Raw genomic sequence first — 14,270 nt, 5'->3', positions numbered from 1 at the left:
AGCGATGCTCCCTCTTAGGTGGGCGGCCTCTATATTTAGCTCCTGTGCGTGGGAGTGCGGCGCAATCGCCCCCACACATCCAACAGGAATCACTTTCTTTAATGCTATTCATGGGCTTTTCACGATGGCTCTCCGCTGCCGACATGCCTGTGCCAACTGAATACAAATCAGGGGGCTCTGCAGTGGAGGAAAGCTTTCAGAGCGGAGGACTCTGTGAATGCGTGTGTATCGTCTCGGGATATGGTGGCTACATTCGTACAATTATAACAACAACCTTTTGGCTTCTCACATGCTATCTGCTCTAGAATGATAAATACTGGTTATTAGGAAACGTTACGGAGGTGTGTTTAATTGATTAAATAATTAGCACCCTTGTGCACATATAAAAACACATCCTGTGTTATCTAGGGTATCATATGCCACTGGGGTGCTATTTTGTAACTGTGCGGTTTTACTTTTACTGCCAGAAACTAGGATGTATAAAGAGAAGAAAGCAACTAAGAACCCTTCCCCTTAACCTGCAAAAACCCATTAGTCATCCTGAAACTAATATACCATCAAATTCCAAATGAATGTACTATCCACTGATGCCTGATCAGGTGCTGTATTTTGCTCACACACTGTATACGAACTCTGATCTCTGGGGCACCTTGACTGACTAAGTACTGCTATACAGCAAGCACGACTGTCAGGCAAGATGTCAAAAAACGTGGATTTAATTATTTATATTTAGTTTAGTGAACACAGGATACATCTAATAAATAAGCATGAGGGACAAAAAGCGAAGCAAACAATGAATCATGAATCCATCTATGAATTTGTTATGTTCAACGTGTGTGTGTCCAGTTGCTTGTGGAGCAGAACATGTGCCGAAGAGGTAACTACAATGATGAAGACTATTTAAAAAAAAATGAAAGAACATAATTTTTTCTAAACCCATGTACTTCAAATATTTAATTAATATTTTTGGCACACACCTGTGTCCTTTTTCATTTTTGGCGGAGCGTAGCACAGGAAATAAGTATAAATAAGAAATAAATCCCAAAATAGAATGAGAGTCAATGGAGGCCTCCCCCCCTCCAGCTGCCCAAAGGCAGGAGTGCAAAGATGAGCTGCACAGCTGTGTGCTTGTGCAGCAGATTGCACGCCGTTGTGTCGTGGGGAGGGTGTGCACCAGTGGGTGAAGGGAGCATCAGCTGCACTGGGGGCGTGCAGTTCAACAATTCTCGAATTTTCTCGCAGTTGTGTCGTCAGTGCCACACAACATGAAACAGAATATGAGCAGGAACCAAGGAAAGGATTCCAGTCCAACGTGGGTCTGAACACTGCAAAAAGCCCATAATGGGAAAAAAACGTACCCTGATCACGTTTAGCCAGGATAAAAGCAGTAACTGCCAATAAGGTTGGATATCAAGAAGAAGACCGACAACACTCGAAAAAAGATCCATTTTTGTCGGATTTAGTGTATGTGGCATTCATCTTTACTGGGGATTCCCCCACTGGGGTTTGTGTCAGACTCCTGCAGGCCGATGACAATAACCCCACAGCAGTGGAGCAGGTCCGGGCTCATTTGCATCGCCCCGTTAGAGAGGCGGGTGTGTAGATGGTGTGAGGCGATTGTGACACGCTGGCTGAGCCCGTGAGGGTGAGGCCGTCTTGTGTGTCTCTGCACAAGCATGCCGCGGAAAGAAACCCACGCAGGCCTGCCAGGAAGTGGTTAAAAGTGGGGAGCTAGAAAAACATTAAATATAGATTTCGAGGGACTATTTTTAGACCGCTTCGCTTGTGTGAGCAATTTCTGAAACGGCTTGAAGAAAAACACCAGAGGCTGAGATAACAGGGGAGATATTCGTTCCCAGAATCGATGCTGGTGTGATCTGCAGGACAGAAACCCAGAGCCTCAGCAGGACCTGAAGAGGAATTCATCGGAAAAAGCCGAGTGAACAGCTGTGCCAAGATGCTTTGACGTCACTATCGCCAGAATTCCCAAGCTCCTTTGAGCAAGATATTTGTGCTTCATAATCTTGCGGAACTGGGGAAGAGTCACGCTGCATTTCTTTTCCGTGTCAATTCCTGGTTCCTCATTGGTCTACATCCTAAAATATCTATCTATATCTATCTATCACAATCAGGAAAGTTAAGAGGGTGACTAAAAAAAACAACTCAGAATAAAATCGCACTGAAATATTTAGTGAATTGTCTACATTTCTCTCTCTCTTCTGCCGTCTCCGTCTCCCTACAGTATCTTTCCAATGTGTGACTTGTAGTCTTGTGTACAGTCAAAGCATTTAATTCATCTCTGAAATTTCCCCCAATTTTCGAGCAGGTGCTCCCTCTCCTCTTTCTGATTAATGCACTCTGTCTGTTTCAGCTCAGTGTCACTCAGTAGACAGATAGGCTAGATATTACAACCGAGGGGGGAGCTGGAGACTGATGACAGGCAGGTTGATGGATGCTTTTCTGAGACACTGGCTGATCAATCTTTCTCTCTTTGCCTCTTTGCATCACACCTACTGAACATTCAAATCCCTACACACACACGCTTCTCAGCAAACACAGGCACTGCTGGAACAGGGTTTCAGAGCAGCAGCAATTCCGATCCCTGTGCACAAATTCGCTTCACCATTCACAGGTCATGAACCTTGCGTTTTGGACTACTTTTGACCAAGCTGAGGGTGCAAAAGCTGCTGTAATTTCAACAATGTCCCAGCAGTGGACATAGAAGTCCCCCAAAGACAAGGAAAGGGTTTTGGGAGCACCTGCAGCAGTCTCTGCCAGTTAGACAGCCCTTGCTTCTCTACTCCCAGCACAGGAAAGGCTCAGAAGAGGAATCAACATAGCAGGAGACTCAGCAGCTGAACTGCTCACCACAGCACGCATTTGATAATGGCAGGAGGATACCCACTCTCTCGAGAGGCTGGGCCATTTTTTAAACAATTATTTTAGTGTCATGACTGGGGCATTAGAAATTGTTAGCCAGGTAGTCCGAGCTGCTTCACAATACTGAAGGAAAGCTGATTAATTCTCTTTAGGCCTGTGGTTCAGCTGTTCAGCTCAAAGCACTACAATCAGCAAGTAACAGAAAGTTTATTTCCATTTCAAAAGCATGCCAGACCCAAGAACACTGTTCTGCAGACAAATGGTCACACCACAGAGACCTGGACTGTAACTGAAGGAATACGCAAAAAAAAAATGTGATCACCGTTGCAAATGAGTCAGCCGACACCTCTCAGAATTAAACATATCTCCTTTACATGGTAATGCTGAATTGAGAAAGTTATTTCCCACAGCGTAAATACAACAGTGGAAAAATACATCTTTAATGGAAGCTCGTCCTCTGAAGCCAACGGCTTTTGGATCGTACCACCTCTGTTAACGGGGAACCCACCTCTGCTCCCCCTCTTGTACATGTTGGGCTCCTTGGTCTCACCCATCCAGCTGTACTCCGTTGGCATGGAAACCGGCCTTAGGTCACCTGGAAAGAAGCCCGAGGAGCACATCAGCCGCCATGTAAGAACAGAGGGAGGGTGCCGGGGGGGGGGGGTCTGTTCTGCTGCACAACATGCTTCCCACAGATCAGATAAGCAAAGCCGAAGCAATTACTGCACTGGAATCCTTCCACCACTAATTCCCTGGCAGACTGTTACTGTGGAAAATGCTCTGGCTTCAGTGGCCAGTGCTTTATCTCCACCAGCAGGCTCGTTCACTCCAGGAGGAAGTCCATCCCCAGCCAGGGGAGGAAACCAACGCGCCCTTTATTCATCTTTCGAGGACAGTAAGCATGCCAGGACTGGGCCCAACAGTGTGCGATGTCCATTTTCTCCATTCCGCGTTAAAGGAAGGGAAGGAGAGTGCTAACTGACCATGTGCTCAGAGCACGCAGACACGAGGAAGAGCTTCCTGTCTGTTCAAAACGAAGGGTTTTTTATCTATGCTTCCATAATAACGTATACTTGGAATTTTGCTTCCCGGAGAAGCGATCGTCGTGCTGCAGTGGGGGGACCCCCGTGCGAATGGGGTGCAGTGCCGAGATTTTTCAGGGGCACCACCCGCTCACGCACAAACCCACGCCGACGCCAGACGTGTTTAAGAAGGGGCGGGATGAAAAGGCGGCGCTGCCGAGGGCAGTGGTGGACGGCGGTGCAGGCTGGCGTCCGGACTCACCGTGCGTGGGCGTCTTCTCTCTCCGGCGCACCCCGGTCGAGCGGCCCCTCTCGTACTCGGGGCCCAGGGGCACCCCCTCCCCTTCCATCAGCGTGTAGTACTTCCCACTCTCGTGGTCCAGGAAGTAGCTGGGGGACTCGGAGCCTTTCATGCCCGACTTCCCCATGTTGTACTTGCTGATGTCATCGCAGGACATAATGCCCATCTCGTCCCTGCACGCGTGTGACAGGAGGGGGAGGACAACAGACACAGTTTTAACGTGTGCTTCAGGGGGAGACACACCCATGATCCTCAGAGGTATGAGGTCAATTTAACCAGGAATCTCCAGCCCTGGGCCTGCAGAGCCTTAATCCGGTAACTGCTACTGGTCATCCTATAGGAACTGCTTCTAAAGACTGGGCAAAACCCTGAAAGTTACTGACAAGTTGAGCAAGATGTTTGATAAGTGGAACTCTGGTGTCTGAGGGTGAAAAGGAGGAGTTTTTAGATTTTTGGTATGAATGATCTTTAATAAAAGCATGGCCCCAAGCCTTGAGAAATTGATGAGCAAATGCTGATGGATAGAACCTGGTGGATTGATCAACAGATGCACAAGCATAATGTGTGAACCAGTGACTGGGGGATGCACCAGTGCTGTGGTCATCAGCGGGTCATTACCTGGGTCCATAGAGTCCAGAGACGGGCGACAGGATGAAGACATCGTGCATGTTGGAACTGTCCATCTTGGAAGACAGGCCCATGGTACTGGTTGGTGTGGTGGAGTTGCTGGTGGGGCTGGTTGGAATGGGCTGTGGAGACATGGAGCCCAACGGGTTAGGGTGTTGCACAGCATCCTGCTCCACCAAAAATGAAAAAAAAAAAATGCGCAGGATGTGTGTCCATGAGAGTGTGACTGGTCAGGCCATCAGGGACACTGGCCAACAGAGCGTGACCCTTTCCAGGGATGATCCTTTGCATAGCAGCTCACATTCAATGACCTCAGGGTCATGTATATACAGTAGCGTACTACAGGTCACAACCTGGCGCTGACATTTTAGGGTTAATCAGTCTGATTTTATTCACCTCATGCAAATCACATGTTCCTGCTTCATCACTGCAAAGTGAACCTGAAACCTGAAATGGATCCAACTGTTATGCAACAGAAACTGGATTATTATTATTATTATTATTATTCTAAGAATTTGCATCCTCCTGAGGGTTTCAAAAGATGATTAACTGTTAAAAAAAATGAAATTGTCTTTATCGGGAATTACCACAAACATCAGTGCATTGCTCTATTTCAGCAAAAGCAGTAGCTAAACTCAAATGGACAGCAAACATCCAAGTTTCCATCTGAGCTCAGAATAACATTTAGCGCTGTTCATTAATCAATGCCAGTTTCCTTAAGACAGGGGTACACCTTACTTTGGGGGCTCCTAGCCTCCCCCCACCCCACAACCTGGTGCACAGCCTGCTTCCCTCCTGCAACACTGTATTTATCTAACGTGGCATCTTCTCTTAGCATCTAAGCACAGGTCCTTAGCAACAAGGAAACACTTCACCGAGGTCTCATAGTGACAACAGTTGGGGGGGGAGGGGGTACTGTTAACCAGCCTCCCTAGCAACCAAAGAGAATCAGAGATCGTCAAGAATCCCCTTCTGACTGAAGCAACTTCACAGAGACCAAGACCGTGTTACATCTCAAGTCCTTCTAATGAGTATTACAGTCTGCAGCTTTTGGTGCACCTTTATTGTGCACATTAGAAAGGTGATGACTGAACCTCGCACCACATGCTGACCAGGAAAAGCAGAAGAAAGCATTTTAGAGCAGGAATGTTCCCTTGTACCCCAGAGAGTCTCGGGCCTTCCCAGCTTCTGTATCGCTCTTAATGACTTAACTCAGATCAATTATCGCTGTCTCTGGGGATGTTACATTAGCCAAAATGGGGGTTCTGACATTTTTTTTTAAGCTAAAAGAATCCTTTTAAAACCAGCCACACTGGGTAATGACTGCCACAGTGAAACCTAAAGGCACATTGTTTGTATATAAAACTGAATGAAGAGCTCCAGGACCAGATCAGAGGAAGAAAGAATAAAAACATACCTGTGGTACTTCTAACAGCGCTGGAAGAATGAAAACCCCTATTAAACCCTATACTGCCAGCAGCTACAGAGCCTGGCCAATACCTGGATGGGAGACCTCCTGGAAAAGCTAAGGCTGCTGCTGGAAGAGGTGATAGTGGGGCCAGCAGGGGGCGCTCACCCTGCAGTCTGTGTGGGTCATAATCCCCCAGTATAGTGGCTGGCACACTATACTGTAAAAAGGGGCCGTGCTTTGGATGTGACGTAAAACCGAGGTCCTGACTCTCTGTAGTCATTAAAGTTCCAGGGGGTTTCTCGAAAAGAGTAGGGGTGTTACCCCGGTGTCCTGGCCACATTTCCCCCTGGCGTTTACCAATCACGGCCTCCTAATAACCCCCATCTCTGAACTGGCTTCATCACTCTGCTCTCCTCCCCACTTAGAGCTGGTGTGTGGGGAGTGTACTGACGTACTCTGGCTGCTGTCGCATCACCCAGGTGGGGCTGCACACTGGTGGTGGTGGAGGGGATCCCCATGACCTGTGAAGCGCTTTGAGTGGAGTGTCCAGAAAAGCGCTGTACAAGTGTAAGGAATTTGTTTCAGGGCCTGATGTTCAGCTGGTATACTGCACTTGCATCCATGGGTCTGGAGACCATGTGGGAATCAGACAAAGATATTAAAGACATTAAAATGTAATAAAAAAGACAATAAAATGCATTCATCTTGATGTTGAATTCTTCATTCTGTTTGATAACGTTTTATAGCCCTCTGGTTGTGGGCGCTGCAACAGAAATGTGTGTTCAGTAAAAAGCAACGTGCAAATTTCGATTTGCTTTCTATGAGTGCCCCCTCCACCTTTTATTTTGTACACTGGGTATTTTTTAAATGGAGTACCAGTTGTTCGAAAGAGATGGATAATTTGTTCCTGAGCAGCTGAAAAGCGAGAAAGAATTACTGATGTTATAGAAGTACGGTGCTATGGGTCTCTTGCCTACTTAAAGTCACTCATTCTGCACCAGTTCTAACTGTTTCAGAACATAGGATGCACAGTTAACTTTCAGGTGAGGTCATCCGGCCCAGCTAGCTCATTGATCCAAGCACCTCGGGCAGCTGTTTCTTGAAGGATGCCAGGGCCTCAGCTTCAGCCACACGGCTGCATAGCTTGTTACACATTCCCACAGCCCTCTGCTTCCCGTCCCGGGTTTTAAATGCACTATATGCCTTTGATGTTCAGCCCTCCCTCCTGGGGGGCTGCAGTCCACCAGGTTTTTACAGGCCATTTGCAAGCCTTAACGAGTCCAAACATGGAAACAATTAAGCGCACAACTGAATCTAGAAAGGTCATTAGGGACTCAGGGTAGAATGAAACCGGGAAGAAACCCAGACCTCCAGCACCAGGAATGAATAACAGTGGTGTCATGCGTAAAGGTGCGAAGATCTAGTGTGCCTAATTGGCAATATCCTAAGAATTGGGGTTGATCTAAACACGCTTCTCCTTTCACTGTGCTGACAGGTGAAAAACACTGTGGTGCTCTGAAAAACAACCAAAAACAGGCTGGTGCTCAGCTTGCCCGGTCTTGGGCCAGTCTTGGGATTAATCTAACCTGTAAAGAGACTGTGCAACCAGTTTAAGACTCAGTTCCCAGCCCAAGGAACAGCTGAGCTGAAGTTGGCTGCACTGTGGCTCCCTGGTACTGACGAAAAACGCTGCTCATCACAAAGCAAATGGAACAGCTTAGAAAGACCTGTGCGGACTCTGTGTGGTGGATACCTTCTATTTGATGACGCTCATTCCACAGAAAAGGGAAAAGAACGGGGTCAGCTGTTTTGAAACCTCAAAATATCCACTTTAGACCCCCATGACCTTTCAACTGCTGTCCAGGTATCATTATTTGCCCCAATAATTGCCTCTGACACACTTTTTGCCCGTGTCCTTAATCCAGTGAGGGGCTTGCAGCAAATGAAAAAGAGAGAATGAAGAAAGTGCTCCCAGCCTCCCAGAATTATGACATCTAATGAGTGAAAACAGTAATTTGCTAATTATCACAGCCGCCTTCCTGTCTTTGTCGCCTCCTCAGCCCTGACAGTAGGCAAGCAGCTCTGACAGCAAGATTACACGCTGAACGCAACTGAGAGGAGCTCGGGAACAAAGAGCTGGCAGGATAGTAATTTTATTGAGATAAAACAGCATTTAGAAAAAAAGACAAAGGGAACTCGAGCGATACTCCAGGTATTTCCTCGCGATGTGACTCCGGGCTGTGATGTGCGCAATCTCCCATCTTTCAGTTCTGCTCTGGCTTTGGGTGTTCACTTTCTGCTCTGCACTGTGGGGGGCTCCTCTCCCACTCAACACCAGGGCTCCCACTTTCCTCAGCCCTGCAGCTCTGTAAGCTGAGCTTCTGAAAGACCAGGGCGGGAGATAAAGACACCCTTCGCGTCTTGTTGGACCAACGCCTCCTTCTGCAGCAGCAGAGATGCAGGAGGTACAAGATGCAGTCAACACGCTAGGGTACATGAGCAAAGCGAAGCAAAAAAAACATCAGCTTTTTCACAGGAAGGGCCAGTTTGACCAAACTGTTCATTGAGAGAGCTTTCCGTGAAACGAAAACCAAAACCGGCTTCAAAACGAAATCGGTCCCCTTTCAAAGACCCAGAGGCCCCTGCAACAGCTCGCAGACTTACATCAAAATTAGAAAGTACTCAGAGCATCAGCCACCAAAACGAAACCTACCGAGTCAGGAGTTCTTCAGACATCCAGACTGCTACAGACGTACATGTACAGTGTCATTGTTTCTACATTAATTACCAGACCCTCTTTCATTAAAAAAAAAAGAAAAGTCTTGAACGAAAACAGCTTCACACTTTGTGCTTCCGAAACATCTGCCAATTCAGAAACTGCAGTTCCCGAAATCTGACGTGGCTCTGTTTCAAAACGCTCCTTATTCCTGGCCCAGCTAATTACAAGTAAAAAACAAATAAAAAATGCGAAAGGCTATTTACTCGTGCAAAAACAGACAACATGCATGCCTGTGCATTCAGATGGCTTTCATCGGAGCTTGGACAAATGTCTCTTCACCACAGAGATATCGTCACAGCTGTATATGAGACAGAGGGGACAACCAGAGTCTTTCCCCAAGGTTTCCCAACTGTGCAATTTGCATTTGGCAGACAAACGCATTCGCTACTGAATTGATCCAATGTGAGACACACACAGCCCAAAGACCGCCCATGTACCCCAACAGAATGAAGCACATGTGAGTTGTGGTTTTTGTACCTTCAGTACTGAAACTCTTATCTGTCACAATCTTCACACTTAAAACCCCCCACGCCACCAAAGGAGAGATTGGACAGTGGGCAGTTTCAGACTTTCTGTGTGTTTACTTGGGCCAGCAACATGAGGAAAAAAGGTAATATACCAAGGCAAATATTTACAAAAGCCAGTATTTAAAAGAGGCTACTGATTAAATCAAATTAACAAAATTCTCAGCAACACCGTTACTAGTTTTAACATCACCAGCGCCAGCTACACACACACTTAAAAAAAATGGAAACAAATATATCGAGATTTTTTACTTGGCTGTTGTAACAGTCTGGGAACCTTTCATCGTCTCATTCAGATCCAAATCCTGGAAAGGTAAAAGGAGGAGGTTTGGCACCTGCGATTGCTTTGCCAGTGTAAAGAACAGAGAACAGATGGCAGCTTCTTCCTTTGCATTTTACTGTTTTTTCTTTTTTTACAGTCCTCATTCACTAAGTACTGGGTATTGAGGAAAATATTAAAGTACACAGCACTAGTACAGAGCAAGTCAACATCAGGATGCTGTGTGTACAGACACACAATACACACCAGATGAACCATGAAAAAGCTGAACGCATAATAAAAAGAAGCCATCACTTATCATCCAAATACGCATACACATTACTCAATACAAGATGTGACTAATGCATACAGCTGTAAATGCAAATACAACTATGCAAAAGCAATGCAGTCCATGTTTTTTTTTTCTGTACCGAAGTCTATGGGTATGCACACAACAGCTCAGGCACTGTGTAAGGCATGCACTTAATATTCTGTGCGCATATGGATTTTTCTGTTGATGCTTCAGAAATGGAACAAGAGAGTGCTTTGCCACATCAAGGCAGGCAGGCGTGCCGCATGAAAATGAATTAGCCTTAATACACTACTAAAAATAGACGCAGCTGTGCAATCGAGGGCTCCCCGAACGGCAAACCACACAGCTCCCTTCAGCAGAGCGGCAACCCTGCCCCACCTCCCACAATCCTCTGGACCGCAGCCCACTGCTTCGTGTCCAGCCCGTTACACCCCCCCAGCTCCAGCGGTTCGGGGGGTTGAGATAACAGGGCGCTTAGGATTGTAGGGAACCCCCCCCCCCACACACACACACACACACCTCTATTATTGCCCCTGTCTCTCGTGAAAAAAAAACCCAATCGCCTCGTGACAAAGCAGGAGAGTTATCTCACAAGGTTTATTGTGAGTCCAGGATTCGGTCCCCTCTCCCAAACTGTATGCCGCTTGTTAACAAAGGCCAAAAGTACAGCTTAAGAGCACACATTCTCTCTCTCATTCTCACACACAATCCTGCAAAGGTGTTTTGACCCGACTGAAGCCAGGGGTGCCAGAGTGTGGCTCAGGACTGGGATGGGAATGGGTTCGAAGGACAGGGGGTGGCGGGTGGCAGGCGGCAGAGGAGTGAAGGGGTGAGGAGCCCACTTGATCATGCCACGCCCTCCAGCGATCAGGGCCGATCAGATCACCGTCAGTGGAGTAGCTGAGTCACGCCATGAGCAAGCCAGTAGAACGGGCTCTGTCAGCACAGGGCACCGAGCCCCAACACAGGACTTCCTCTATGGCTTGCAAAATGAAATTGCTCATCAGCGGTACTGAAGGGCAGATGAACTACTGCTAACCACCAAAACCGGTAGAGCAACTTACTTTTACTTCTCCTAGGTGTGATTTCAATAACATCTAAAAACAGCACCATGGCCAATCAGGAATGAATTGGAAAAATATTAATAAAATGACAAAGCACTGCAAAGACCAAAGGCCTCAGAGCTTAGAATCGTGCTGTACAAAAAGCTTCCCTAGGAGGAGTCTGGCCGAAGCATGAGGCAAATCCACACCAGCTCTGGCCTGGGTCGAGGAAGAAGACGATGCTGGCAGCAGTGACGAGTGAAACGAGTTTCATGGTTCTCGGATACATCGAGAACCAGCTAAGGTTCTGGATGGGTTTCTCTTCCCACATCTCTTGCAAATACTGGCTTTGTCAGCATGAATCGTGGGAATCCGGAATGCAATGAGCACATTTTTATTATCGACCAAGTCATCCGTCATTTCTCACACAGTACCTACCGACGTTTCTGTTTGCGGTTTTAAGGAGACAAACCCTGAGAGCAGCTGCCCTTCCTCTTATGGTTAAGCAGCCTGAGAGCAAGACGTGACGCAATGCTGCCAGGCATGAGAAAGGCATGCTGGGAGAACCGTGCTCTTCCTCACATGCAGCAGGGAGGAACTACTTGGCGGAGGAAGACTTCGGAAAATTAGGGAACACGACCGGGCAGACAGCATGGGATGAAGATGGGAGATGGGAGATGGGGTTTCTCCTGCCTTCTTGGCTGCTCTGCCGATATTTGAGATGAAAGTAACATTACGCATGACCAGCTGACCCACATCTAAGCCCTGTACGATTTACCTTAAGCGCGTTAGGTTCCATTATCTCGTAGATCTTTTTTTTAAGAAACATAAATCATATGGTACACTGCGCTGTACAAACATGTACTGTATTTGAAAGTGAATCCGATATTCCAAGTTTAACTTTCGAATGCTTTTTATGAAACGGCTGTCTGTCACAATTAAGAAATTTACCGCCACAAATAAAAATTATATATATATATAATACCATTTCTATGTGTGATGTGTTTTTTCTTTTACATTTGGTGGATTATTCAATGCCTGTCATTGCATATAGTTCATATAAATTATATGCATACATATTTTATATATAGTACATACGTGTACAAATTTTCACAAACACCTCAACATCTCAGCCCTGGAGAGACTCAAAGGATGAAGACCAAAAATATCTGGGCAGTATGTAAGGGATAGCTTATGCAGATCTTGACAGTCAGTGATAATCTATTGGTAAAATGGCAGAAAGTTTTCAGAAGTGAACAGCCGATTACTTCCCAGTCATAAAATCTTCAGGATTTATTAATTGGAGCAAAGAAGCAGATGGACATATTTTTTCAACTGGCCTTCAGTGATCAAACGGAAAAATAGAGATGAGTGCTGTAAATAATGGTTTCAGCCTGCACTGCACTTAATAAATATCAATTATCTCCCAGACTCTCTCTGCAATATTGCAGGCAGTCCTGCTCACTACATTATATGAGACATTTTGCCTGCTAGCAGAAATTGCCATGTGTATTGAATTAAATTGAGTTTAGTTCTTGATATCTGCCCATTAACCTGGATGTAAATTGTATTCATTTTATTGCTGTTTTAATTTTACCCTTCTGAAAGCTGGGTGTGCCTGCAGTGTTTAAGTGGTGGATTCCAGCCGGAAAAAGGAGCCGCTGAAATCATGAAGGGACCTGAAACGTGCATCTTGTTCCTGCACTCTGGAGAGGCTGGTGGCCATTCACAAGGAGCGCAGAGAAAGAAGGTGGGATAGGGGATACATTTTTTTTGGGGGGGGGGTTGCTTGGTGGATCAGGGAGTGGGGGGGGGTTACCTGCAGGGCGAGGGGTTTCCACCGCACATTCTTGAGCAGGGCGGGGGCGGAGGTCAAGGTATTCTGCGGTCTCTTCTTCAGCGTGAGGATGACTCCGCCAGGGTCCTCTCTCAGGGCGTTCACCAGGTTCTTCAGCTGCCAGCCCACCTAGGGAGCACAGACACAGGCCACAAAAAACACAGACTGTACTCCTATTCACCTCCGGCATGCAGAGCGTGGCGTGCAATCAGGGGGTGTTCGCACTGGACGCGAAACTCTTGACTATGAGCCACAGGCACGCCCAGCCCCCACACTCTGGTTTACACCGTGCCATGTGACTGCTTTTCTTTTCCAGCTTGCAAAAACATCTGCTTACCACTATGCCACTGGTGCTGGGTTGCCAATCAATAATACGAATTATCTTTATTCTGTGCAGTGCCTCTCATGGCTGGGGCACTGAAATTAAAACCGAGGTGAATACAAGTATAAAGACACACAGACTCAGCCCAGTCACACTCAGGATCACACAGAGCCCCCCTCCACCTGGGGGATTATAGGACGTCCGCCACTGAACCTCACAAACAAAGAGGAAGCATTTCGGTTCAGTTGTTCATTATCTTTACTGGAAGGCAAGAACGCCGTCTCGTCTCCAGCTGCCACTGAGAAATCGAGAACCTTTTCCGTTTTCAAATTTTTCAAATTGGCCCCTGCCTCCGCTTACCAAAACCCACCTAAGCGAAATGAGATAGCACTCTACATGGCAGACAGGAAATGACAAACAAGGTTACAGTCAGAGAGAAAGCACTCAGCTCCAGCAGGCGCTTAGGGACGAAGCTGTAGTGACATCATGTAAAAGGTCTATTTTAAAGTCCGCAGGATGTATAACTGCATTGTTTTCCCCAGGTTTGTATGAACATTTTTGCCACTCAAAATTCCAACAGCATTTTAAAGTCTACAGCGGATTGTTTCAATTAATCGACCCTTAGCAGCTAATAAACGAGTCCATAAACAGTTGCCACCAGTCTGGTTTTACTCCCCACACATGGCAATGAATCTCGCCACCAAGAAAAAGGCCAAAAACAACAGTTTTGTCTCTGCAACAAACAGGAATTTCAGACCGGAGGTCAGTCATCTTACACTCATGCACCTTTGCAGCACAGGTCTGGCACTGCTGTTCGAATGCACTGAAGCACGGTGCAGCAATTTTGTTATTTGCTCTACAGTTCACTTGCCAAGCAGCATGAAGCACACCTCATAAGCAGAGCTATTGTTAACTCATCAGCCCCAGACGCCAGGCAGAGTGGCACTCAGCT

At 46.7% G+C, this 14,270-nt stretch overlaps 1 protein-coding gene across 4 annotated transcripts in view; it reads right to left on the bottom strand.

Moving 5' to 3' along the window:
• LOC148654004 (connector enhancer of kinase suppressor of ras 2) overlaps positions 1–14,270 on the bottom strand; it is a 106,424-nt gene that overhangs the window by 32,542 nt on the left and 59,612 nt on the right. For 2 of the 4 annotated variants that reach the window (XM_088597144.1, XM_088597145.1), the window contains exons 9-12: positions 12,979–13,125; positions 4,822–4,952; positions 4,165–4,376; positions 3,389–3,475 (exon numbers count right to left, since the gene is read on the bottom strand). In XM_088597144.1, the coding sequence (XP_088453270.1) occupies positions 3,389–3,475; positions 4,165–4,376; positions 4,822–4,952; positions 12,979–13,125 (577 nt within the window). The remainder of the gene's footprint in view (positions 1–3,388; positions 3,476–4,164; positions 4,377–4,821; positions 4,953–12,978; positions 13,126–14,270) is intronic. The other 2 variants (XM_088597146.1, XM_088597147.1) reach the window with 1 other exon arrangement.

Source organism: Lepisosteus platostomus, chromosome 10 (genome assembly GCF_059453375.1).
Source record: "Lepisosteus platostomus isolate fLepPlt1 chromosome 10, fLepPlt1.hap1, whole genome shotgun sequence".
NCBI lineage: Eukaryota > Metazoa > Chordata > Actinopteri > Semionotiformes > Lepisosteidae > Lepisosteus > Lepisosteus platostomus.
Note: the sequence above shows the minus strand (reverse complement) of the source record. Positions and strands in the feature narration are given on the sequence as shown.